The following is a 25,652-nucleotide window of genomic DNA, read 5'->3' on the forward strand; positions in this document are numbered from 1 at the left end:
TTACACTGCCCTCTGCTATACCAACGTAGTTCCAGCAGCAACCTACAATACCTAAGATGATCACCCATCTGTGCTAACACTATACAGGGCTCACCTCTTGCTTAGCTAACTACCTCGCCTGGTAGTTCGGTGGCGAGATGTTAACTACCTCGCCTGGTATACAGGAGGTCATTGGTTCGATTCTCCCACCCTTACGCCTGCTGTGTATGTTCAAATGTGCATGCTCTCTCCCCGTGGTCACGGAATTTCCCTCCACTATTTAGAAACACGCGTTTAGAGTATTTGTCAACTCTACGTTTCCACGTAATAAACCACTTAGTTGAGCCATGGTTTGTGGTAAAATACAAATCTTTATTAGCTTTTGACATCTGACAAGATCGGGTGCATTCCGGAGTTATATTCTTCCGTATGGCAATATGTGCATGAGCTAAATGTTCATGGTCAACTAATGTATCGCTTCGTAGCTCTCTCTATACGTGTCTGTGGGATTTACTCTGTGGTCCGTATCTTTGGTCGCATGGCCACAATTTCGCTACTCCGGCCTCTCTTTCATTTTCCATTCATGAAGACGCGCGCATCGGCCCGTTCAATGATGTTCTGATGCATCTTCTTGGTTCTTTCGGTAAAGTCACGTAGAATGGAAATAATAAAATAATAAAAATAAAACATAGTAAAATAATTCTCACGACGTTTCGGCCACAACGCAAGCAGCCGTCCTCAGGTGAAGAACAGGTCTGTCGATTAGACTGCTTGCGTTGTGGCCGAAACGTCGTGAGAATTATTTTATTGTTTTATTTGTATTATTTTATTATTTCCATTCTACGTGACTTTACCGAAAGAACCAAGAAGATGAATCCCTGCAGTCACTAAAGCTTTAAATCGAAATGTTCTAATGCGTTCGACGGTTCTCCCGGCGTCTTCGAGGAATGGCAAAGCCCGGTGGTGTGCGATGGTTGGGTCTCGAATGAGGTTTTTCTTTTTATTCTGGACGTTGGCGTCTTCCGTGGTGTCTTAATCGCACGCCGCTCAACCTTTCACAGTAGGCGAAACTGCAGCACAGTGCGTAGACACAGACACACACAGACGAACTTGAGTGTTGAAGAATGCGTGGCATGTGCGTGAGTGGTAACGCAACATTACATAACGCAGTTTATGGCTCCACCAGTGGTCATCAGAGCTCACGCGAATGTAACCCCCCTTCTCAAGTCTAAAAGTATACACGTATAGAAGTAGATGCTACCGTGGTGGTGGTGGTGGTAATAGCGCAACTGCACTTGCACTCCAGAGGTCGCCGGTTTGATTCGATCTTCAGACGATACAGTTGAAATTGAATGTATATAAGCATGTTTTGTATATCTCCCTCTCTCTACATGCTGGGTTGGTGGAGGAGGAAGGGGGTAGGGGTGAGAGGGAGAGGGGGCACGCAGGACCGGTTCACAAATTCCCATGCCACTGATGGTAGCCGTGGTCGGGAATTACGCTCAAACGTAGCTGGGGATTTTGGTAACGCAGTGCGCTCACCACTTCGCCGCCCCCCCCCCCCACCCCGGGGACCTTTGGGAAGAAAGCGACACTCGGCGAACAACATTTGATAATGGGCGAGGGTTTTTTTTTTCTTAAACAAAAAAAAATCCCGATACATTTCGCGCGCGAACAAAGTTCACTGATCGTGCGTGGTGCGCGCACGTGCGAAATGAAATAGACGCCGCCACACTCACGCCCTTCTTCTCTGTCGCGTTTGCGAACCGAGCAAAGCATCCCCCCCCCACACACCCTCCCCCACACCCTCCCCGTGTGGCGTGTATCCACGTTGCGGTGCTGCTGGGGCTTCGAGACCGCAAATCGCGTTTAATTGGCAGACGAGAAACGCACGCTGGTCTCTATTTTTGGTATAAATGTTTTAATTTGAACAGGCAAATGTGCAGCCCTGTAAGCGCTTGCTCGCGCCACTGCTCACGTGATCGCCTCTCTCTATTTCGAGCGAGATGTGGAGAGGCCTGCTCAGAGGGTATTTTGGCCTACTCTTCCACGCTGGCCGGACGTCTCGGAAGAGGTGGGAGGCAACCACGTGGTGCCCCATCGCAGGCGACCTGACGTTTGATGAACTCCGGTAAACCCAATCTAGATTTGAAGTTTCCGTGACTGCAGGGATCTATACTCTTTGGTTCTTTCGGTAAAGTCACGTAGGTAGAAAATAAAATAAATGAAATCACCGCGGTTCAGGCGCAACACAAGCGTCCGTCATCCGGTGCGACAGCCACAGCAATAAACTTCAGCAATGGTTTCTTGCTGTGGTTGTCCCGCCTGATGACGGACGCTTGTGTTGCGCCCGAAGCGTCGCGATTTCTTTTATATTATACCTACATGACTTTACCGAAAGAACCAAAGAGTCCGGTAAACCCATTTCGACTTCTGGGTGGAGGACATGGGGTGGGGGTCGGTGGGTGGCTTTAAGCAACTTGGAGTCTAACCCGGCCGGCTCACCATGGCCACCACTTTGGCAGCGTCCAAAAGATAGAGAGAGATAACGATTTTTAAAGAAACCCCTCCTGCAATCGCGACCCTTGCTGTCGAGCATATTCCGAAACAAAATGCAGATCATCATGAAACAAAAACGAACATGTGCGCACGAAGGTAATTGGTTTATTTCTGATTGAACGACAATTCATACTGACAGCGTGACATTACCTCGTGACAGCCCCCCTTCTCCTCCTCTACCCCGCCTCCCCGAGGATCGCCTCCGCTTCGTTTCACGAGAGATCGGGACGCGTGATCATATTCACAAGACCAAGCAGCGATAACTCGAGGGATTTAGTTGTGCGACGCCCAGAGCGACGAGGGCGAGAGTCGTCACCGAGATGACTTCATGCAAGAAAAACCGGCACGACTGGATCTCCGAGCCGAGCAGCCAATTTGCTCATTACGGCGTCTGTCTGTGGATGAATCGGGGTGGGTGGGTGAGGAGGGATACGGGAGGGGTGAGGAGGGGTGGAGGGGGTGAGGAGGGCTACGGGAGGGGTGAGGCGGAGGGGAGGGGAAGAGAGGGCGGTTGTGCAGAGAGCTCCAGAGAGGCGATTGGGGGCGAATTGGTGATGGGGGAGCTGGAGGATTGGGGGTGGGGGGGGATTGAAAGGGGGAGTTGGGAGGAGGAGCGATGACACAAAAGCGCTTGCCGCTGCCCCACAGCGCTCACAGTTGAGGCGACACCGAGGTCGTCAATCCCAACCGGCGGTGGAGGGGGGAGTGTGAACGGACGGACGTGGTTAGTAATAATATCGACGCTCGCGAGCACGCGCTGCGGAGGACGAGGGTTCGGCTGACAACAGCGGTCTCGCCCTGATCATCGGGCTGCTTTGGTGGTAGTGGTGGTGGTGGTGAGCAACTCCCGACGACGCTCGGGTTTCAGTTCGGCGTCGTTTCGTCTTGAGAGGAAGGGGCGAGGAAGAAGCAGAAGGCGGAGGAGGAAGAGGAGACGCGAGAGGTGGAACGGAAGAGCAAGCGGCGAGGTGCGACGCCTACGAGTGAAACCAGAGCCACAGTGTGCCCCACGCGCCGATATATATAGAGAGGAGAAGGAGGAGAAGGAGACCACTCTCGTACTGTATAGGGAGGAGGGGGGATATTCGATATCGGGCCGTGACGCTCACTCCCTCGCTCTCGGATAACCGCGGCGTCCGCGACTCGAGCAAAGCAAGGACAGAGACCGACCGCACCGTGCACCATGACTGACATCCTCTCCCTGCCGGATCTCCATTTAGAGGGCTACCTGGAGAAGCAGAGGGAGAAACTGGTGAGTAGATGGATGGAGTGGGGTGGTAGGTGGGTGAGCGGGGTGGATGTGGGTGTGTGTTTTTAGTGAGCGAGTAGGTGGACGAGGGGGTGATGGGTGGTGAGCAGGTGAGTGAAATGTGTGCGTTGATCGTCGGTGAGTGAGTGAGTGAGTGAATTGGTGGGTGGGTAGACGAGTGTATGGCCGAGTAGGTGGGAGGCTGAAATGAGTGAAACGCTGGATGGGGGCCAAAGACCTTCAACGGAACCATCACGGAACCGCAGCGTGGACGGCGACTGTGGAGCGACGCTGTTGGGGTGGGCAGGTGTGTAATACGAGAAGAGGCGTTGGGGCATGGAGCCGGTTCTACTTGAACACACGAGTGGTTTGGCTGTGTGATGCTGGAAGGATGACTGTGTAGCCGAATAATGCTTTTGTTACGGCTGTGTGGCGATGTGGTTGTGCAATGCTGTACATGCTTGGTGCGGTGTATTCCTAAATCGTTACGGCTGTCGGAGAGCCATTAAGAAGGTGATGTTATTGGGATGCTTGTGCGGTGCTCTACAATTCTGTCGGGACGGCTGTGCATTGCTGTGTGATGCTAGCGGCATGGCTTTACTGGTCTGGGGGGATGGGGGGGGGGCTATTGTTCCTACAGCGACGCGCTCTATATGGCCGAGTGCTCGTGCAGGGTTCACTGCGTAACGCTGTCGGTGTGGCTGCGTGGGGGGGGGGGGTCCTCTCTGTGCCTTGTCAAGCGAGGAGACCTCGCGCACAACCCCCACGCGTCGCGATCAACGTCGCCGCCTCGTGCATCCCCATTCATCCGTCGCTCGAGAGCTCGCGTGGTGTGTGTGGGGGGGGGGGGTGTGTGGGGGTGTGTGTGTGGGCGGGGGTGTGTTTTTTGGTGCGTGATTTGTATAGTGTGTGTACGTGTTAGCGTGGTACGTGTTGTGTATGGTGTGCGAGATGGGAGGGTTGTGATACGGTGGTGTGTGTGTGTGTGTTTGTGTGCGTGTAGTGGTGTGTGTGTGTGTGTGCGGGGAGTGGTTGTGTAGTGGTTAGCGCACGGCGCTACAAACCCGGCGACCCGAGTTCAATTCCCGCTCGCAAACAACACCAGTGACGATTATCTGAACCGGTCCTGGGCCTCGCCTAGGTCGACCCAGCCTTAAATGAGTACGCGGTTCGGTGTGTAGTCAACATCGCCACTGGGGAGACAAAGGCGGCCGGACGTGGTTCTGGCCACCCACCCCCTAGTGTATTGTTCCAGCCTTAATAGGTGCTCGCTAACAGCACTTGCCCCTACAGTCTGTTAAGGCTACACGGCGGGGGGGGGGGTCTTTGTCTTTTGTGATGCGTCGTGTGGGATGACGGCGTGTTGTGGGTTTCGTGCGGTGGGCTGAGCGGCTGTTGTGGGTTTTTTAAGGGAGCGGTGGCGCAGCGGTTAGCACACCGCGCTCCGATGCCGGCCAACAGCGGCGAGGGCGGCGAGTGATGTGCGAACCGGTCTCGAGGGGGAGGGGAGGGGGGGGATTGGGACCCTCTTCGGTCGACTCGGCCTCAAATGGGTACCTGGTACGTTGCGTCAACGTCGGCGCTGCGAGGCGCAAGTAGCACCACCACGTGGCGCGTGCCTTTTAAAAATATCTGTTGACGAAAAGCAATTGCGCCTCCCCCACGCCCCACGGGGGGGGGGGGGCATCTTCGTCTTGCTGTACCCTTGTGTGATGCGACGGCGCGTGTCGCAATTCGTGCCCCGAGTCGCAGGCGGCGTGCGCGGTCATGCGCCCCCCCCCCACCGCGTGGAGCGCACGCGGTGGGGGGGGGGGTCCACGCGCATCCGCGTGCCTCGCCTGTCGCATGCTTGTGTGTGTGTGTGTGCCTGTTATACAACAAATAAGACCCACCCCCCCGTATAGCCTTAACAGACTGTAGGGGCAAGTGCTGTTAGCGAGCAGCACCTAATGAAGGTCGGCACGGCACACGAGGGGTTGGGTGGCCAGCACCACTCCCGGCCGCCGTTGTCTCCCTAGTAGCGATGTTTACACACCGCACCGGGTACTCGTTTTGAGGCTGAGTAGACATAGGGGAGGCCCAGGACCGGTTCAGATAATCGTCATTGGTGTTGGCTGTGAGCGGGAATCGAACCCGATTTTTGGCGAAGGCTCGAGTCGCAGGCGAGGTTTTGTCCTGTGGTTATAGTTTGGGTGAGGTTGTTTGGGTTAGGTGAAGGAAGGTTTGGGGTTAGGCTAAGGTTTATGTTTTAGCGTTAGGAAGGGGTTGGTTTGGTGTTGTGCCAGGAAGCGTAGCGTGGTTCACAAGAGCCCCCCCCCCCCCCCGGTTGCAAGGAATACATTTGGGGCCCTCGCTGTAGACTGGCACCTGACCCCGGTGCAATATCAGCAGCTACACACTCTAACTATGCCACTGGGTTGGGGTTAGGGAGAGTTTGGGTTGGTGTTGGGGTTTGGATTGTGGTTGGGGGAGGTTTGGGGTTTTTAGTGTTTTAAAATTGAGGTTCATATTACGTGTTAAAGTTTAATATCAATGTTTGAGCAAGGGGTTAATGGATGATGTGATTTGGATGAGGGTTGGTGTCAGGGGTTTGAGGTGAGGACTAGGAATTGATTGGGGGGTGGATAATATTCGTGTTAGGTTAGGGATAGTTATTGATTAGAGGAGCTAGGATTGCAATGAAGGTCGGGGTTAGCGTTGGTGAAGGGTGGAGTGGTCCCTGCACTGCGCTATCACTCCGACCTGAGTTCAATTCCAGGCAATGGCTGACATCGGTGACAAGTGATATCTAAACCGGTTCTTGGCTCTCCTTCCACCAGCACTGACCAGCTTGCTAAAGTGTGGTCAAACAACCCTCGCGACTCACACGGCGCGTGGAGGCCTTCATCCAGCCATGGGATTGACAATGGCCTATAGATTAGATAAGAGGCAGGGTTTGGATGGGGGGGGGTGACATTTGGATAAGAGATTGTAGTTGGTGTCAGGGCTAGGGAGGGGAACTGCGTGCCCCACGTATATTCACAGGGGTGTATACGAACACCTGGCAATCTTTGTGGTTTGTTGTCGTCGTTTTATCCTTTTGCCCATCTTTGTATTTTTCCTACAGCAAAGCCGTTTAAATTACCTCGTGTCTCGGGTAGGTACCCCATTTGTCCAGCTGCCCGTGCCATGCGCGTGTGTGTGCTCGTACCACGCTTGTGTGTGCGTGCGCTTGTGTGCCGTGTGTCACGTGGCCTCAAACGAGTACCTGGTGTGGTGTGTAGTAAACATCGCCACAGGGTCTGGGCGTGGTGCTGTCCACCCGCAAACCCTCGTGTACCATGCCGGCCTTGAAGTGCTCTCGAATGGCACTTGCTCCAAAACCCTGTCAAGGCTATATGGGTGACCTTCGTCTTTCTGCCACACGCTTCACCGAAAGGGAATGGAAGAGATTAAGAAATGTCAATTAAAAATATTTTAGTTTAGCCATTAACACCTCATTTTAATCTACGGTATTTTGTTTTCATCAGTCTCCTGCTGCATGGGGTGCCTGCCACGGTGACGGGATGTTAACTACCTCGCCTGGTATTCAGGGGTTCCGTGGGTTCGATCCCGACCCTGGTTCCTGTATATTCGGAGTTTGCCTGTTCTCCCCGTGGTCGCGTGGATGTTTCTCCCGGGTCCTCCGGTTTTTCCCTCCACACTTAGAAATACGCGTTTAGAGTATTTGGCTGCTAGACATTTCCACGTACTAAGCCACTAAATTTAGCTATTATGTGTGGCCAGGTCGCTTCTGCAAAAGAGCTATATAGCGCGGTGGGCCTTACCTGGTAAAATAAAAAAAATACTTTTTAGTTTACATACCCTCTAGAGCTCCCTCGAGTGGAAGGCCCCTTCCTTGGTGAGGAGTTTGAGTGCGTGGGGGTTTCTCCAGGCATCCGTGCTCCTACCAAAACACACAACTTTTATCTCAGAAAAAACACACGTGAAAATGGCCAGACATTACATGGCAGGACACGCCTGAAAAATATTATTTTTTAGTTTGTTTTTATCATCGGTACATTTTATTAAGTAAATTATACCTCCCGTTGACGGTATTTCACCGCACCTCCGATTAGCACGGTTGGCTACATACGGCGTGAAAGAAGTTCAGCGTGCGCATAAAATAGAAGTATTTGACGACTTGACGAAAACAAAGCGCGACACGACACCGAGCGTGATTGATGCATTCGCAGATTATATTTAGTGGCGATGCTGCTGCTGCTGCTCTTGCGTTGGCAGTGGTGTACGCGAGTACAACTAACCCAAAAAAACCCAACCTCGATGCTTTCGTCAACAACAAGACTCTGGCCTTTTAAAAGGAAACGTTAATACACGAGGCGACGTTTCGGGCAATGGCCCTTCATCACGGCGCATGGCGCTTCACTGGTCCGCTGTCAGGTGCTATGCAGAAGGGTCGTTTCCTGAAACGTCGCCTGTAATGTATTTTCTCCTTTTCATGCCGCAGTGTTATTAATAGATTTATTCGGCGTTTTTGTTCTTCTTAAATAATTGCAGCGCCACAGCCGTTCGCGCTATGTGCATGTCTGACGTGACGCTACCACCCCCGCTCGCGCCCTGTGATTTACCGCACCACCCCCGCTCCCCTCCCCAGATTTGAAAGGGGGAAACCTAATCACGGCGTGCACACCACACGCACCGCATGTTTGTTATGCCACGGATAATTATACTTCTCGAGTCCTCCTCCTGCCCGTGGCTGTTCCGTGTGCGGGCCCTGGGTCCATGGTGGCCCTGAGCGGGTGTCAAACCGGCAAGGCTGGATTCGGTGGGTCTGATGCCAGGATGGCTAAAGCCGGAGCTGTGTGACTGTGTGTGTGTGTGACTGACTGTGTGTGTATATGTGTGTAACTGAGGGGTGTCACAACACCTGCTGAGGTGGGAGAGAGAGAAATACAGAGATGGACCATCAGACACGCGCACAATCATGAACACAGAATCACGGAGACAAAGAGATACAGAGGGACAAAGACATACGGAGCAAAGCGGAGTGGCGGGCTTGGCTGCTGGCTCATAATAGACTGGAGATTATTTTCTGAAGAATGCCGTTCCACCAAAACAAACTTCGAATACATTTGTCGTGACTATCTCGGGGACGATAAGACTTGGAGGCACTTCTTTATTAACAAACACCATCGGGGCTAACGCTCTTAACAATTAGGCCGTCTATTGCCGGCAATGTTACTCAGGCCAGTTGGTAGGCCGCCTGACTGGTGGCTCCCCGAGATGGTAGGGACGACGGCGAGGAAAAGAACGGTGAAGACGACGAGAAAAAATTAACCCGTAAAAACAAAGTTTTTCACTATAAATCCTTTATACGCGTGGCGGCTAGAGTCCTCTCGTCCTCTGGCTTGAGATGGCTGCCACCTATGGGTCAGATGATTGCTTGCCACCATTAAGCAATTGGTAATTACATATAAGAATTTTTTTTTCCTAAAAAGTGTAAAATTTTGGATTTGTTTCTCACGAAAATTAATTGTCACGCACAACGAGTCTGTGTGCAAAATGTCAGCTCGATTGGATCACGGGAAGTGGGTAAAAAAACGACCAAAAAATTTGCACGGTCGTAAGCGCGCAAGCAAGTGAACTTAATATAAAGGATTTAAAAAAGGACTTTAGCAGCACAACAGCAGTCCCGAGGTCCCCCACAGGGGCCCCTCTTCCACCGTCTGCGTGGCCTCGCTCCGGTCACGCCCCCTTTCTGGAACCTACCGGCGGGTTTCTGGTGGGCCCCTTCCGTGACCTTTCCCCTAGATCCCCCTCTCGTGTATATCCTGGCCTGCTGACGTCAGGGCTTCAGTACCCCGCAGATCCCCTTTTCTGCCAGCAGCCAGCGCTATGCCACTACACATATATGCGTTGCTGTTGTTTACAGTAAAAGAACCCGGCTATATTTTACTTATCTTCGCAATTGTAGTACGAGTTGACTTAAGCAGCAACTTGCCACTGAGTGGACGATCCCAATGATGGGCCCTACAGTACATTGGGAAACGCACACTGGACAACCCGCAGCATTTAATTGGCCAAAATTAGGCCTTCTGTTGCGACTATGCAGATTAAGTGGATGATTACATTTTAAAAATAAATCTGTCTATTGAAAGGTTCAAGGATTGGCTATTTGCGAGGTGAAGATTTTGTATAATTGAAAACCCTCAGTGGCGATGATTTTACACACCGCACCGGGTACTCATTTGAGGCTGTGTCAACCGAGGGCAGGCGCAGGACCGATTCAAATAATCGTCACGTGGTTTTGTCTCTGAGGTGGGAATCGAACTCGGTTCGCTGGGTTTGTAAGCGCAGCACGCCAACCGCTCCACTACCACTCACGTATATACACACACACCTAGCATGGGTTATACTAACACACGTATAATGTAGGCCATGCAATTTGTTTCCAGCAAGTCCCTCAAATGAGGAAGTTAGTCGTGGTGATGCAAAGGAACAGCCAAAGCACCTGCATGGCCCCAGGTATGCGCTACCCTCCTACTGTGCGCAGAGGTATGCGAAGCATGCAACCCGAGTTCGATTCCCGGACACGGCCAACGTCCGTGGCAAGTGATGACCGAACCAAGTCTGTCACGTGTCGGCTTCTGGGTTGATTCAGCCGGCCCTTGACGAACATCTCTTGCGGGGGGGGGGCGTGATTGTCCGCACTGGTGAGACAAAGGCGGCCTGGTGTGGTGCTGGGCCACGCTATCTATACCCAGTGCGCCGCGCCGGCCTTGACGAGCACGTTCACGAACAAAACTTGCCCAAACTGTCTGTACGGCGGCACTGTGTGTGTATTTTTGAGTGGACATTTATAACCACGTGGCATCATCATCATTATCCAGTAGATGTCATGTGTCATTGTTGCAAGTGGCAACATTTTGAATGATGGTCAGTTCCGGGGTCTTTTCTGATCACAAATGACCAAATCCATCCGGCATGCTCCAGATTCTCACCAGACCCCATAAGATCCCCGAAACTAAAACAGGATTGAGCCTGGATAGATCGTTCGATGGGTGCGTGACCGCCGCACACAAACCGGTTGCTATAGGCTGCTGCGGGCCTGCTTCCATGTCCCCGACATCCACACTCCCCGCTTTCACCAGCTCGCATGAACCAGCGTGGTGAAGTATGGTCAAATAACCCGCATGACCCATCTTATGGGGTGGTGTGGGGCACTTGTCCATGACTGGATTGGCAAGAAAGAGGCTGAACAGGTTCATATTCGCAGGCTCTGATGTGACCGGCACAATAGGAGTATGGATGGTGTTGCTGCTGGTGATTGTTACAGTTATCGGATCGCTTACCCGTATGTGTGGACCTGTCCCCCCTTCCATCCCCCTCTGACCTCAGCGCTTCCACTGGCGGCGCTACTGGTTCGTGCTGAGGAACAGCTCGTTGTGTTACTACCCCAGCAGAGACAGCCCCATGGTGAGTGAACACAACAACACCAAAGACAACGATTCCCCCCCCCCCCGTATAGCCTAAACAGACCGTTGGGGCAAGTGCTGTTCGCGAGCACCTAATGAAGGCCGGCATGGGCATACAAAGGGGTGGGTGGCCAACGCCACGTTCGACCGCCTTTTTCTCCCCAGCGGCGATTTTTTTACACACCGCACCAGGTACTCATTTGAGGCTGAGTCGATCTAGGGCGAAGGCCCAGGACCTCGTAATCATCAGTTCGTAGCGCAGTGCGCTAACCACTACACTACTGCTCCCCACAACCACTATCACCAACAACAACACTATCAACAACAGCACCAACTTACACAAAGAAAGAACGAACACCACCACTACCAATATCAATTCCACCGCCATCATCATTAACACCACCACCATTGCTTCAGAGATCTCTAAACTGTGTTCTGGCTACTTCAGCCAAATTTAAGTGACTGCTATGAAAAATGAGACTGTGTTAACCCTTTCTGGCAATAAAAGACGAGTCGTGTTCAGATGTTTAAACACCAAATAGAGAAACCTTTTGCGAGAAATCAAATCTACATTAACCACGCACAGTCCTTGCGGTGAGCATGCAAACAAAACACGCTCTGATAATATATGGGCATTGTCTTTGAAACTGATTGACCTATACCACCAGCGACGGCCTTCTCTATGGCTTCGTCTCACCAGTGTCAGACCAGAGAACCAACGCCAAAACACGAACAGTACAAGGGCAATGCCACACGCATCGGAGCATTCATAGCTCGCGGTGAGCAGCTAGAGGCTACCTTTTTGTTGTGACCGCTACCAGTGGCCGCTTGGCTCGGCGATTACGGTTCGGGTCAAACGGGAGGAATAATGTTGGTGACCAGTTGACTCGTTCGAGTTGTGGGGGGGGGGGTGGTGGTTTGCTCGCTGCGCCATTTGGCGAGTTGCACCCCCCCCCCCCCTAATACCCTGCCTCCCTCTCCCACGTTGGAACACGCCGCTTCGTTCCCTTCTCCGTCGCTGCCCCCCCCCCCCTTGCCCTTGGCGCTCGCTGCTGCAGTTCCCCAGTCCCAGTACCGGCGGGGCACTGCAGCTTTTGCAGGCGTTGCCTCTGCAGGCTCCGCTCGAGCGGGGTGCGGTCGCTCATCGAGCCAACACGATGCAGCTCACGTCCCCTTGTTTACGTGCCTGGTGGTGACGACGACGACGATGTGATGTGATTTATTACTCCGGCAATTAATCTCCTCGTTCTGCCACCCCTGCCCATTTTTCCACCCCCCCCATCCACCCTCTCTCACCTCCCTTCAGCCCCGAGGGAGAGTGGACGTTCATTCGGTAAGTGGTGTGTGTGTGTGAGAGCTCGCGGCATGCGTCTGTGTGGGGCGGGAGCCCTCCGTGCGTTCGCACGCTTGCACCGTAGAGGCGGCGCCGGCCACGGTGGTTGCGTCAACGTCACCACACACCGGCCTTGCAGGCCAGCGGCCGCTAACCGGTTCAATCTCCCGGCGTGGCAGGCGAAGCCCTGCGCACGGCGCCTTCTGTCACCTTCCCCCCCCCCCCCCCCCCCCCCCCCCCCCCCCCCGCCAGCCCCGTCCGCCCGGCGGCGGTGTAAATGGGTACCGCCACAGCCGGTCGATGGGGATGCCACACGTGGTGGGGTACTCTCCCGTCACACCTGACGGGATCACTATCGTGGGGGCACGTCTGCCAGCAGTGAGCGTGGGCGAGATATTTCAGGGCCGTACCTATTTGACCTTTCAACTGAACGAGGGCAAAAAGTACTACCCCGGTGACTCGGGCCTGCCGCCGTGTGGTGTGTACCCTTTTGCGTGTGCCGAATCGGTGCATTCATTATCGCTGTGATTCTATTGCTGATTCCTTACTTTCGTGAATCGTAGATCGATTCATTAAAAAACGATTACCAGATTCTTCGCCACCACGAGTGGCGAGTCGAGGTCAAGCTGCTTGTAAATTGGACCCATCGCTGCTTGCCGGCGATGCCAAGGGACCGTGCTCTGGGAGCTTTGTTCTGATCCAGACGCTGGTTCCGTGCCGTGCAGGTGCAGTCGGTGCGGGAGCTCAACACGCTGAACCGCGAGCACGTGTTCCAGGTGGTGCTCAGCTCTGGCAAGGTCATCATCTTGGTACGAGAGAGACACTTACCACCTCTGACTGTATCATCGCCGTCATCGACATCACAGCCGTCATCACGACATCACGCCTATCATCGTCATCGTTAAACCTATCATCATCATCATACCTGTTATCATCACCGCACCATTATTACTATCACACATGTCATCACCATTGCGCCATCCTCGGACCGTCACCTTCACGTCACCCCCATCGCATCACATCATCACCTTGTTTGCGTGTGCGTTTGATGGCAACGATTACCGCGAGGTGTGTTTACGAAAAGGATGACGAGAGCGTCTCTCCGTGTGCCGTGCGTGCAGGCCGCCGCGTCGGGCGAGCAGCGAGCCGTCTGGATCCAGTTCCTGTGGAAATGCATGCAGCTGCCGGGGCCCGGCCGCAGCGTGTCGGCGTGCGCCTGGTACGTACACGGCGGGGGCGGCGGTGCGTAGCGGCGGCGCGTAGCGGCAGTGCGTGCGTGTATATTCGTATTGCAATTTTTTTTGGGGGGTTAGATCGCGTAAGCGTAAATGTGTCGTTTGCCCCGCCACCACCTAACACAGCCCAATTAGTTACTACTTCGGCACCCACCGATGTGTTGGAGAGTAAATACAAAACATTTACAATTTGAGAAAACCGTGAAGTTGGTAATTACAACCGGCTTCATCGGGCGATTTTTGCCAGAATTTTACTGGATGTTGAACTTATTTCGCACCGAACGTAGCTAACCGTGCTCATCAGAGGTGCGTAGCAGCCAGGACTCATTCCAGACCCAAACATGGCACCCTCCCGGCTGTATCGTTTCACCCGTCGCCTGTACGAATGAGTGAATGGAATACTGGGAAATAGTAAATAGAGGTGAGGGCATCAGCGGTGGGGGTGAGGGGGGGGAAACCAGTGGTACGAAGTATCGTCGACCAAAGCGAGACTGAGACGTTATTGTCTTGTGGTGCGCAATGAAAGGGGGAATCGTTGCCAACGGAGTGTTACAAACCGAGATTACAGGAACACGGGGAAGAGCGGAGATGAACTGTAAAGACGGGTACTTGACCAGTTGCCGCCGGAGTGAGAGGTGGAGGAAGGAGACCGGGCCAACTGAATCGGAATCCGAATATTAAATTCGTACTGGAGGAATCCGATGAGCCATGAAGCTCTTTGTCACAGCGAGGGAGCCCTAAGCAGGAGGGGTAGGAGCGCCGCCTGTACGGACCGAGGATCAAACAGACGCGCGGCTCTCGCGTGCTGCCCCCCCCCCCCCCCCCCCCCCCCCAGGCACGACATCCCAGAGCTCCTGGAGAAGGCCACGAGGCTGCGGGAGGAGGAGGAGCGCGGCCTGGAGAGAAGCCTCTCGGAGCGCACGGCCGGAGGCTCCTGCCGATCCTCGGGCATCGAGTCCGGAGACAGCGGAGGGCGCGGCTCGGCGGGACTAGTCAGATCCGCCACCGCCCCGGCCGTCACCCCCGGCAGTGCCCGACGCGACGCGCGTTTGTCGGGAACGAAGTCGTCGTCGTCGGGCGGCCGGTGTCGCTCACGCGGTTCGCGCGTCGGTGTGACGGTCACGCAGAGCCTGGCCGACGTGCTGTCCTTCATCAAGCCCGGGTACCGCTGCAGCGGCGCCTCCTCCTCCTCCACCGCTTCGTCTGACAGTAGGTATTGTCGTCGTCGCCATTTCACGTCGTCACCGTCGTTCATTGGCGACATCGTCATCGGTGCTAACCCCCACTGTTGACATTGGCATGAGCATCTCGTGGCCATGAACGATGAAGCAACAACAACAACAACATCGTCATCGTCGGCGCTGTTATTCCTCGGCATCGTTTTGTGATCACCATTCGTGCAGCTGTCATCATCATGGTCATCGTAAGCAGTAACAATGTAACCATCATCATGATCACCATCATCATCATCATCCTCGCTGTCGTCAAAATGTTGTTCGTCATCACAATGAACTTTATCGTCAACATCACCATTGATACGCCTCTGATCATTATTGACATTGTAGCAGTCGTTGTGATTGCTATAATGTAAGTTATGATCGTCATTGTCAGCAGCAGGTCTATCGTAGATGAGGACCATCAATCGGCATCGTTATCACCGTCATCATTGCATCGTTACTAATATCGTCGTCATCGTTAAATAGTATCTAAATTATGATGACCATCGACATTCTTCACAGGAATGTTTCACCGTCATGACGATGCTAATGTCAGAATCGTCATTTACTTCATTTTGTCTTAAAAATACGCATGCACACTCGCGCACAGATATGCGCACTCCCTTGTGCTCACCACACTATTACACTCGCTCAGAATCTTTCGCACTCGCACTCTCTCACTCAAACTCATACTCACTGATTGGCACGCTTCCCCCCTCATTCGCCCTCTTACACACTCGCACACTCCACTTGCTCATGCTTACTCGCACTCTTTACACTCACACACACACACCCTTACACATTCACACTCCCCCACTTACACTCTTACTCACACCGCCTCGCTTCACCTCGCTCTCACTCTCACACACACTCGCTCTCCCACACTCACTCGCTTTCTCACACTCACTCTCTCACACTCTCACACTCTCGCTCTCTCACGCTCGCTCTCTCACGCTCGCGCTCTCACGCTCGCTCTCTCACACTCGCGCTCTCACGCTCGCTCTCTCACGCTCGCTCGCTCACACTCGCTCGCTCACACTCGCTCGCTCACACTCGCTCTCTCACACTCACGCTCGCTCTCTCACGCTCGCTCTCTCACGCTCGCTCTCTCACACTCGCTCTCTCTCACACTCGCTCTCTCACGCTCGCACTCGCTCTCTCACGCTCGCTCGCTCTCTCACACTCACACTCGCTCTCTCACGCTCGCACTCGCTCTCTCGCTCGCTCGCTCGCTCGCTCTCTCACACTCACACTCGCTCTCTCACGCTCGCTCTCTCACGCTCGCTCTCTCACGCTCGCTCTCTCACACTCGCTCTCTCACGCTCGCTCGCTCTCTCACACTCGCTCTCTCACACTCACGCTCGCTCTCTCACGCTCGCTCTCTCACGCTCTCTCTCACACTCACGCTCGCTCTCTCACACTCACGCTCGCTCTCTCACACTCACGCTCACTCTCTCACACTCGCTCTCTCTCACACTCGCTCTCTCTCACACTCGCTCTCTCTCACACTCGCTCTCTCACACTCACACTCGCTCTCTCATGCTTGCTCGCTCTCTCACACTCACACTCGCTCTCTCACACTCACACTCACACTCGCTCTCTCACACTCGCTCTCTCACACTCACGCTCGCTCTCTCACGCTCGCTCGCTCTCTCACGCTCGCTCGCTCTCTCACGCTCGCTCGCTCTCTCACACTCACGCTCGCTCTCTCACGCTCGCTCGCTCTCACACTCTCTCTCACACTCGCTCTCTCACACTCACGCTCGCTCTCACGCTCGCTCTCTCACACTCACACTCGCTCTCTCTCACGCTCGCTCGCTCTCTCACGCTCGCTCGCTCTTTCACACTCACGCTCGCTCTCTCACGCTCGCTCGCTCTCACACTCGCTCTCTCACGCTCGCTCGCTCTCGCTCACAGGTGACTCTCAGACGAAGAGAGACAGCCTGGACTCTGGACTCTCGGACATGGCGGAGCAGGGCTCCGAGGGGCTGACTCTCGGCAGTCGGGGAGCAAAAGGTACCGTGCCTCTTTCCCCTCCTCACCTCGGCAGAAGAGTTGCCCCCCAAACAACAATACATTTTAAAAATCGCGCACGCGTTCCGTTGCGTTCGTCGGCACGCGTCGCCTTGTTCCGTGTCCGTTGCGCATACGTTCCGTGGGTACTGCGTGTGCGGAGATCCCCCGCATGCGTCGCGTGACCGTGTTCCGTGCGCCGGCGCTGGCTGCGCGCGCTCTCTCTTCAGACGCCGCGTGGGAGCGGCCGGACAGCCTCCTGGAGGCGCCCGGGGAGCCGAGACGCGCGGCCGAGGAGGAGACGCACGGACAGATTCACGCGGCACCTCGCTCCGGCACCGCAGGTACGAGGCGGTGCGGCACGGGCGGGGGCACTGCCTGTGCAGGTGGACAGGTGGACAGGTGGACATATTGGAGAGATAAGCAGACATTTAAACAGGTGACGGATGGATAGACAGTATTACTGTCTGTGTCCATCTCTCAAGGTAGGGGTGACTCTTTATTAGATGTATGATTGTGCATCGATTCATCAGTTAATATTGATTTGTACATTTCTGATAAATGCGTACAATTCTGTGTGAGAAGCGATTTTTATGCTTTTATTGAATATTTTTTGCCGAGGTTCTATAAAATGGAGGCGTGTCGTACAAGGTTAGCTCAGGCCAACCCCCCCCCCCCCCCCCTCCAGTTTCTGGGTAGATTCATCTTCACAACACAGTGGCAAAAGAAAGATCCTCGCATGTAACTATGACTCCCCCAAACCGTGATGAACATTTCGAGGGTGGTGAGAATCAACGATTTCACCGCGTAAGGTTTTTCACGGTTGCGCCGTTTGGCTCTGCTCCGATGTCTGACGTTTCGCTCCAACGTGCGCCGGGAGCTTCATCGCGAGCGTGAAATTGAGGAAACCGAAGAAGCTCGATCCACGGCAGAACGGGCCCCCCCCCCCCCCACCGCACGACCCCGGGAGACGCGCCAGAGAGCGGGCTCGCTCGCCTGGCGAACGGAGAGTTGACGTCTTCTTGGTTTTTTTCGGTAAAGTCACGTAGAATGGAAATAATAAAATAATAAAAATAAAACATAATAAAATAATTCTCACGACGTTTCGGCCACAACGCAAGCAGCCGTCCTCAGGTGAAGAACAGGTCTGTCGAGAAGACAGAGTCTGAATGACACACCCCAGGCTTGGAGCGACTATTTAAGCTGGGATGGAGGGGGAAAGAGCGCCTTGACAAAAGAATTTGCATATCAAGATGAATTTAGCATATTTATGGGAAATGCAGATATGCGATTAGTACTACTTGTGAAATGCGTAGGAGGTTTGGCGGGGGGTTTAAAGTCATTATGCCCGTGCATTGTGCAGGATTAGCAGCATCAAAGGGAGGGGATAGGGGTAGCATTAATAAAGGGAAGGAATGTTAATAGTATGTAGCTGCAGTAACTAAACCACCACGTAAACAACTAAAGTATAAACTACATAGTATCATCAGTATACTGAATATACAAGAGTTGACGCTCGCGCTCTGCGTGTGTTCGCCAGCGCCGGGCTGCGTGGAAACTGACGGCAGCAGCGGGACGCTCTGCGCCACCACGGACGCCGAGGCCGCGAGCGGGGCCCCCGCCTCCCTGGGCGGGGGGGAGGTCCCTGACCCCCCCGAGGGGGTCTCCGTCGACACAGCCTGGGGTCACGGCTGCGAGGTCATCGTGGGGCTGAACGCGAGGGATTCGCGCGACCTGGAAGAGGTCAGTGGCGTTCGTCGTACTGCGTCGTACAGATAATTGTAAACGTCGGCTTTCAGATCGCCAGCGGTATGAATCGTAATTAGTTGTATTTGGGGTTGATCGTGTTGTCTCAATTTTTTTATTTCACCTCTCCACCACCTGGCACGACATTTGGCAAATGTGATAATTGATTTGATTTTTTTAGCAAAACTGGAGCAGGTGGAGGAACGTTGTAAAGCGAGCAAAATTTGAACACTTTTGTTGTCGTAACAAAAGTTTATCGAAGGTCTTTAATGATCCGATGCGATCCTGTACGTGATTAATGTGAATAAATATAGATTGGCCGTAGCTGACCACAAAGGCTGGTATGGAGTTGGGTGCAGGCGGTGGGCGCTTGGAACCGTTGATTCAGCGTCGCGGGCGATCGTGTAACGATGTCTCCCGCCTCTCCGGGTGTCGCCAAGACTCCTGTCAAGTGCAGTCGCCGCTACGATGAATCTCACCGAGGTGTTTTGTTTGCTGCTTACCCCGTAGGTGCTGTGCGAGGCGATGAAGTAGCGAGGACAGGTCAGTGGCGGTCGATCCCCGTTGCTCCTCTCTCATGGTTGCGGCTTGTGGTGGTGCTGCTGGTCGTGGTCGCTACAGTGGTGGTGAAGTTGGGTAGCGGTGGTTGTTGTGGTGGTAGCGGTAGTGTAGTGGTTAGCACGCTGCGCTACGAACCCGGCAACACCAGTGACGATTATCTGATCTGGTACTGGGCCTCCACTAGGTGTGTGCGTGTCTATATCTATATATGCATCTCCCCGGTGCGTAGTGTGCACTCAAATCGCACCTTATCCATGGAGGCAATTGTATAAAACTATTCTTTGGGTCTTTCTTTATTCGTTTTGTATAAAACTAATAAAGATGGGTGGGCCTGAAAGGCTTGACGCCAGGGAGCAGACCTGAAGGGACCAGGGTTTGAGTTTGGTGAACTCTGCATTTTGTTTGCATTAAGTTTACTGCGGTGGAACTTGGGATGGATTTGTCAATTCCTTGCATTTCGGTGCATGCATCTTTGCAATAGAGCGAGCACGCATGCACGCACGCATGAGTGGGGGGGGGGGGGATGTCTGTGTCCTGACATGGGAGGAGAGGTCCGTGACAAGCGAGCAAAAGGTCCCGTTAACAGACAGAGTTATTTCGGGTTGGGATAAAAAAAAAAATTGGGAGATCTATGACGATAATGACAGTAGTGGTGGTGATGAACACCAATCGCACTGCACCCTCAAGGGGACCCTGTGAGAGAGACTGCAACAACTTCACAAAGGGACACTCCTCCCTCTACTATCCGTGTCAGGATATACAGAGATCCCCCCCCCCCCCCCCCCCCCCCGTGGCTTCGTAGGTTCCAATGCGTCACCACGTGTGTTTTATATGCATGTATATAGAACTTCTTTCGTACGTAGCCTGTAACCACTGCTTGAGATGGCGGTCGCATTCGGACGCCATGCAAACTGCCATGTCACGTGGTAATAGGAGAGACGGCTGGGGGTCTACTTGCGCTTGTGCTCATTGCTGCTGTGTTCTTCACTTCTGCAGGCCTGGGACAGCTTCCTGTGGTGCCACGAGGTGACGGCTTCACCGGTACCACCGCCACCATCTTCTGGCGCCCTCGCTGTTCATCACGATGCTTCGTGCGGCTACGGTGGACTTGATGGGGTTTTTTTTTTTTTTTCTATTAAACTGTGGTTTTAATCGCCCGGGGTGAAGCGGGGATGTGGACGCGAGCGAGTGAGCGGCACTTCACGGCGAAGATGGAGCAATCCCCGAGCCCACGTTGCGTCTCGATCCTGCAAGTGGTGGGGTCTCTTCTTTTTTTTTTTTTGGAACGTACCGGCGACCGAGACACAAACCACGATGGCGGAGACGAGATTGGACGACGTGGACAGTAGTCGGTCATTTCAATCCATGACTTTTTGTTTTTACGAAATAATTATTTTAAAACAAATTCACAAACGGTGTTAATACATTTTTAATCGGAGACTCTTGCTTAAAAGTTTTTTTTTTTATAGTTGAAACAAGAGAAAAGGAGCTGTGATTTTATAAAATGTTCGTGCCAGAGTGGCCAGTGTTCACCCAACGAGGCATGGACGCTGTCGGAGAAATTAATGTATGCCCGGCAAACCACACCCAGTGTACCTCCCGTTGTGGCTGCGGCTATACACGTGACATCCATACCCCACCTACTCAAGTCTTCCAGCAACTTGGAAAATATTTTCTGCAAACCGGCACACCACATCCAGTTGTACCTCCTCGCTATGGCAGTGCGGGTACGACTGGTCACGTGCCACAGGCTCCAGTCTACTAGTGACCCGGCAAAATAATTCATTGAAAGATGTAAAGCCCTGGACGCCATTCACTGAACACAAACTGTGCTTTCTGAGTCCTGAATGTCGACCGCTGGAATGAAGAAAGGGGGTTTATGGTGTGGGGGAATTTTTGGGGATTTTTTTAGTTTTTGGTCGTTATGCAGTACGGTCAACTTGTTAATGATGTTTCGGGTTGGTGGGTGGGTGGGTGGTGGGGGGGGATGACTTATTTAAAACCAGAGCTTCGAAGAAAATCTGTTACGCTCCCTTTCCTCTTCCTGCAACTTGCGGCGCCGCCGTATGAGGGTTTCGTTTTGTGCGATTTCACTTGCCTGCGGCGAACCTACTGCTACCAAAAAATGTGCTGGACTATGCGGTTGGAAATCACTGTACATGGTGCGTTCGGACGTGGGACAATATTGTGTTTGCGTGCGCAGTGCATGCGCTGCACGGCGAATGGCAGTGTGGTTTTGCTTTGTGCGCACCCTTTGTTTTTTTTGGACCGCATTTACCGCGTAAGGGGGGGGGGGGGGTACCCGTGCGTCACTCTTCCTAAAGCCATATTCCTCTGCCGTGGGTTTTCACTGCGGTGGTTCGTCACTCCAGGTTTTAAAGGGAATGCAAAGGCCGCCCCCAGTGTTCCAGCCAGGCTGGCTCGTGTGTGGAGGGGTGGACACCTGGGCAGTGGTTTCTATCACATTGGGAAGCCCCGCACAGACTGAAATGGAGACCCATAGAGGCGCATAGATCCCACCCCGATAGCCTTAACATACTGTTGGGACAAGTCCTGTTAGCAAGAACCTGTGAAGGCTGGCACAGCACACGAGGTGGTGGGTGGCCAGCACGATTCATTCTCGGCCGCCTTTGTCTCCCTAGCGGTGATGTTTACACACTTCACCAGGTACCAATTTAAGACGGTCGGCCTAGGGCAGTGGTGCTTAACCTTTACTGCAGCCTTGCACCCCTTTGGTTCTCAATCGTAAACAAATATATATATAATATTAATACAAAGGGGTTTGCTGAAACAAAGTAGTTGTTGGTCTTACGTGCCCGTGCTTAATTTGTGTTTTCGATGATTTACCTTCTAACAAAATCTGGACACGTCTCGCACCCACAAAGGGCATCTCGCACCCCAGGTTAAGAACCACTGCTCTAGGAGATACCAATGACCCGTTCGGATAAAATCGCCATTGTTGGCCACGAGTGGAAATCGATCCCAGTCGCCGGGTTTGGAACACGACGTGCTCACCACTGCAACTACCGCTCCCCGCTAGAGTCGCACACGGACCCACAGAGATCCATACTCGCACAAATCTAGAGCCATACACAGTATTCAAATCTCGAACCATAGACTGGCACATGTACCACCCATCGGCTCCGTCGTTGAACACGGAGAGCCACAGACGTGTGCACGCAGCTTCCCATGGGGAACCGGTCTGACCCGAGCCCAGCACTTGGGGCATCGTCGTCATCATCATCGCCACCGAACGTTGCCTTTTGCGTGTCACTTGTCAATAAATCCACGCGCGCCGTGGTGTTATCAACTTGAGAGTGGAGGCCACGAGGGGTGGGGTTTTTGTAGCCTCCTCAACCCTGGAGCCAACGAACCAGCATCTCCCACTGCATGATTAAATGTGTTTCATGATAAAGAGAAAAAAAATGCTGTGCCTGTATTTTGTAATCAAAGTTTTTATTGTATTAACTTATTATGCAGCCTTTTATGGGACTATTCCTCTTTCGCCGTGAACAAGGTTGTGAACATGACGAGGGCCCCATGCGACGGCATTGTGACGCGTGGTCTACTTTCACATGGACGATTCTCGTGATTTCAAACGAAACCCTCCAATAAACTGGAAACGAAAACGTCTCGTGATGGGGGTTAAAAAAAATTTGATGACGCCGGGTCTAGGATTGTCATCGAGGATTTATTTCGGACGGAGCTGTCCGGGGCTGAGCTCCGGAAATGGACACGGGTCAATGGAGGGGGTGGGGGAGGGGGGGAATCGATTTAATTGAAAACATAAGTCCTGGGTTGTCATGGTGTTATCGGTCCTCGTTCCATCTCCTCCAGCAGCGCGTTCATCGCCGGTCTAATATTCATGCGTCATCAATCGCGTTCGTGTCTCCGTCCATCTCTCTGTTATGGTTGTGGGTGGGAGAGGAGTGCGTGTGGAGCGATTCTTGGGGGGGGAGTGGCGAGTTTCGTCTCGCTGATCTCTGCTCAATATCGGGCACGTGGTTGAGGCTGCTCGTTCTCCGTTTCACCTCGCGGCGGTAGTGACGACGATCAGGCGATAGGTGAGACCACGGACAGGTGAGGGCTGGCGAGTTGAGCGGGGGGGTGGGTGATGGGTGTTGACAGGTTGACAGTGCTGACAGGTGTGTCGGGATATAGGTGAGATGGGACATCGGTAAGTGGCTTGGCAAGTGGGTGGTATGATTGGTGACAGGTGATCGGTTAAACAATGGAGTGGGCTAATTGGCCATAATAGGGACGGGTAAGCCGACTGACGGGTGAGAGAGTTATTTCGCGAGAGGGCATGCGGGGGAGAGTTGGCGCGCAGGCTAACAGGTGAGCGGGCTATCATGAGAGGCTTGACAGGTAAGCTGGTACAATCTTGATTTGAAGCTTTCGTGACTGCAGGAATCCATACTCTTTGGTTCTTTCGGTAAAGTCACGTAGGCAGAAAAATAATAGATCACGACGTTTCCACAGCAAAAAAACTGTAGTTTTTTTCTTTTCGGTAAAGTCGCGTAGAAAAAACTGCAGTTTTTCTTGCTGTGGTTGTCCCAACCTGATGACGATTGCTTGTGTTGCGATCGAAACGTCGTGATCTATTCTTTTTCTATCTACGTGACTTTACCGAAATAACCTAAGAGTATAGGGAAGCTGGTAGCCGAGGGTGCAGTCAGGCGAGCGCGCGAACAGGTGAGCGCTTGGGCTCGGGCGAAATCGATTGCAGTGAGCAGCCGCACAGGTGAGCAGACTAACAGGTTTGAGGAGCGTGGCAGGTGAGCGTGGCAGGTGAGCGTGGCAGGTGAGCGTGGCAGGTGAGCGTGGCAGGTGAGCGTGGCAGGTGAGCGTGGCAGGTGAGCGTGGCAGGTGAGCGTGGCAGGTGAGCGTGGCAGGTGAGCGTGGCAGGTGAGCGTGGCAGGTGAGCGTGGCAGGTGAGCGTGGCAGGTGAGCGTGGCAGGTGAGCGTGGCAGGTGAGCGTGGCAGGTGAGCGTGGCAGGTGAGCGTGGCAGGTGAGCGTGGCAGGTGAGCGCTCGGAGTGGCCCAGCGACAGCGCCTTTGCAACTCGTTGCCGAGAGAGAGGGTCGCGGTTCGCGCCCCAAGGGCCGTCCTGGTTATTACTGCGCTGTGTATTAACCGTGCACCCTGATGCTAACTCGGACTACTACGCGCTGTCTGCTTCACCGTAGTCGTTAAAGATATCCTGACGGGAGTACGGCACTGCTACAAATGCTCTGATGGGTGCATCGGCTTTGTACTGTTTGCATTTTGGCGTTGTCCTCTGGTTTGACACTGGTGAGACTAGGCCATAAATAGGCCGTCTCTGGTCTAGGCCAATCGGTTTCAAAGACGATGCACATATCAGAGCATGTTTTGTTTAACACGTAGGCTTTCGCGACCAATATCATCCAACACACCGGTGTGCTGCACTCGTGACGAATTAGTACGTTTTGTTTACGTGACGACCCTTACTAGTTGGCTTTGTCGGGTGGTGGCGGGTTTTAACTACACATTTATTTACGCGATCTAACCCCAAAAAAACCCCTTATGGATGTTTGGTTTTCATGTTCACCACAGGTGCTGCGTGTGGTGGTTAACGCAGTCACATGAATTCCTTGCAAAAGGGGCAATCCGTTTGGCGTTTGAACGCCTCGACACAAACACCCTCCCGTTGCATTGCCACCAAGGGGGCGAACGCGTCTTCTCGTATCGCACGCCGCGCTGCAGATCGTTGCGCTCGGCGTCGTGGGTCCCACATGTGGACGCGAGGGAGACGAAAACGATCTCCCGCAAAATCGCTCAGTCCCGCCGAGCGCCAACATCGCAACCCCGCTGCTGCTGCCAGAGCCACGTGCCCGTGCGTGTGCATCCGCCAAACGTGCGCGCTCCCAGAGAGAGATAGAGGGAGATGGAGAGACATTGGGCCGTGAACGCGCAGCGGGGTCACGTCGCGTTGACCTCGCGGTTCAGCGAGCGAGCCCCGCATCCCTCCCGAGCACCTCCACCATGGGGCGACACTGCTCGAGCCAAGGGGCGCGGAGTTTCCTTCGCTCATGTTCAGAGGCTGGGCGGTGACGGCGGCGGGGGAGTCCCCACAATTCGCCGATAAGACGTCAATCGGTTGTTGTGTGCGCGGTGCCGCCACATTTTAAACCATTGGGGGGTTGGGGGGGTGTTTGACAGCAGCACGATGATGATGACGGGGTGTGGGGGGGGGGGTCACTCCTTGTGTATTGCCGAGGGATGAGAGGGGGGGGGCGCACTCAAGGCTACCAGGGGGCCGCCAAGTAGCCGGTGGGTCTTGCG

General features: G+C 53.6%; 1 protein-coding gene across 1 annotated transcript; it reads left to right on the plus strand.

Moving 5' to 3' along the window:
• The first annotated feature begins 3,162 nt into the window (after positions 1-3,162).
• On the plus strand, positions 3,163-22,975 carry LOC144721878 (uncharacterized). Its single transcript, XM_078599810.1, has 11 exons — positions 3,163-3,790; positions 11,165-11,242; positions 12,548-12,574; positions 13,300-13,383; positions 13,696-13,793; positions 14,645-15,018; positions 16,944-17,042; positions 17,270-17,383; positions 18,580-18,782; positions 19,296-19,328; positions 20,343-22,975. The coding sequence occupies exons 1-10, from the start codon at positions 3,722-3,724 to the stop codon at positions 19,317-19,319; spliced, it is 1,170 nt and encodes a 389-aa protein (XP_078455936.1). The 5' UTR covers positions 3,163-3,721; the 3' UTR covers positions 19,320-19,328; positions 20,343-22,975.
• Positions 22,976-25,652: the final 2,677 nt, after the last annotated feature.

The sequence above is a fragment of the Lampetra planeri genome, chromosome 1 (genome assembly GCF_965212315.1).
Source record: "Lampetra planeri chromosome 1, kcLamPlan1.2.h2, whole genome shotgun sequence".
NCBI classification, from domain to species: Eukaryota; Metazoa; Chordata; class Hyperoartia; order Petromyzontiformes; family Petromyzontidae; genus Lampetra; species Lampetra planeri.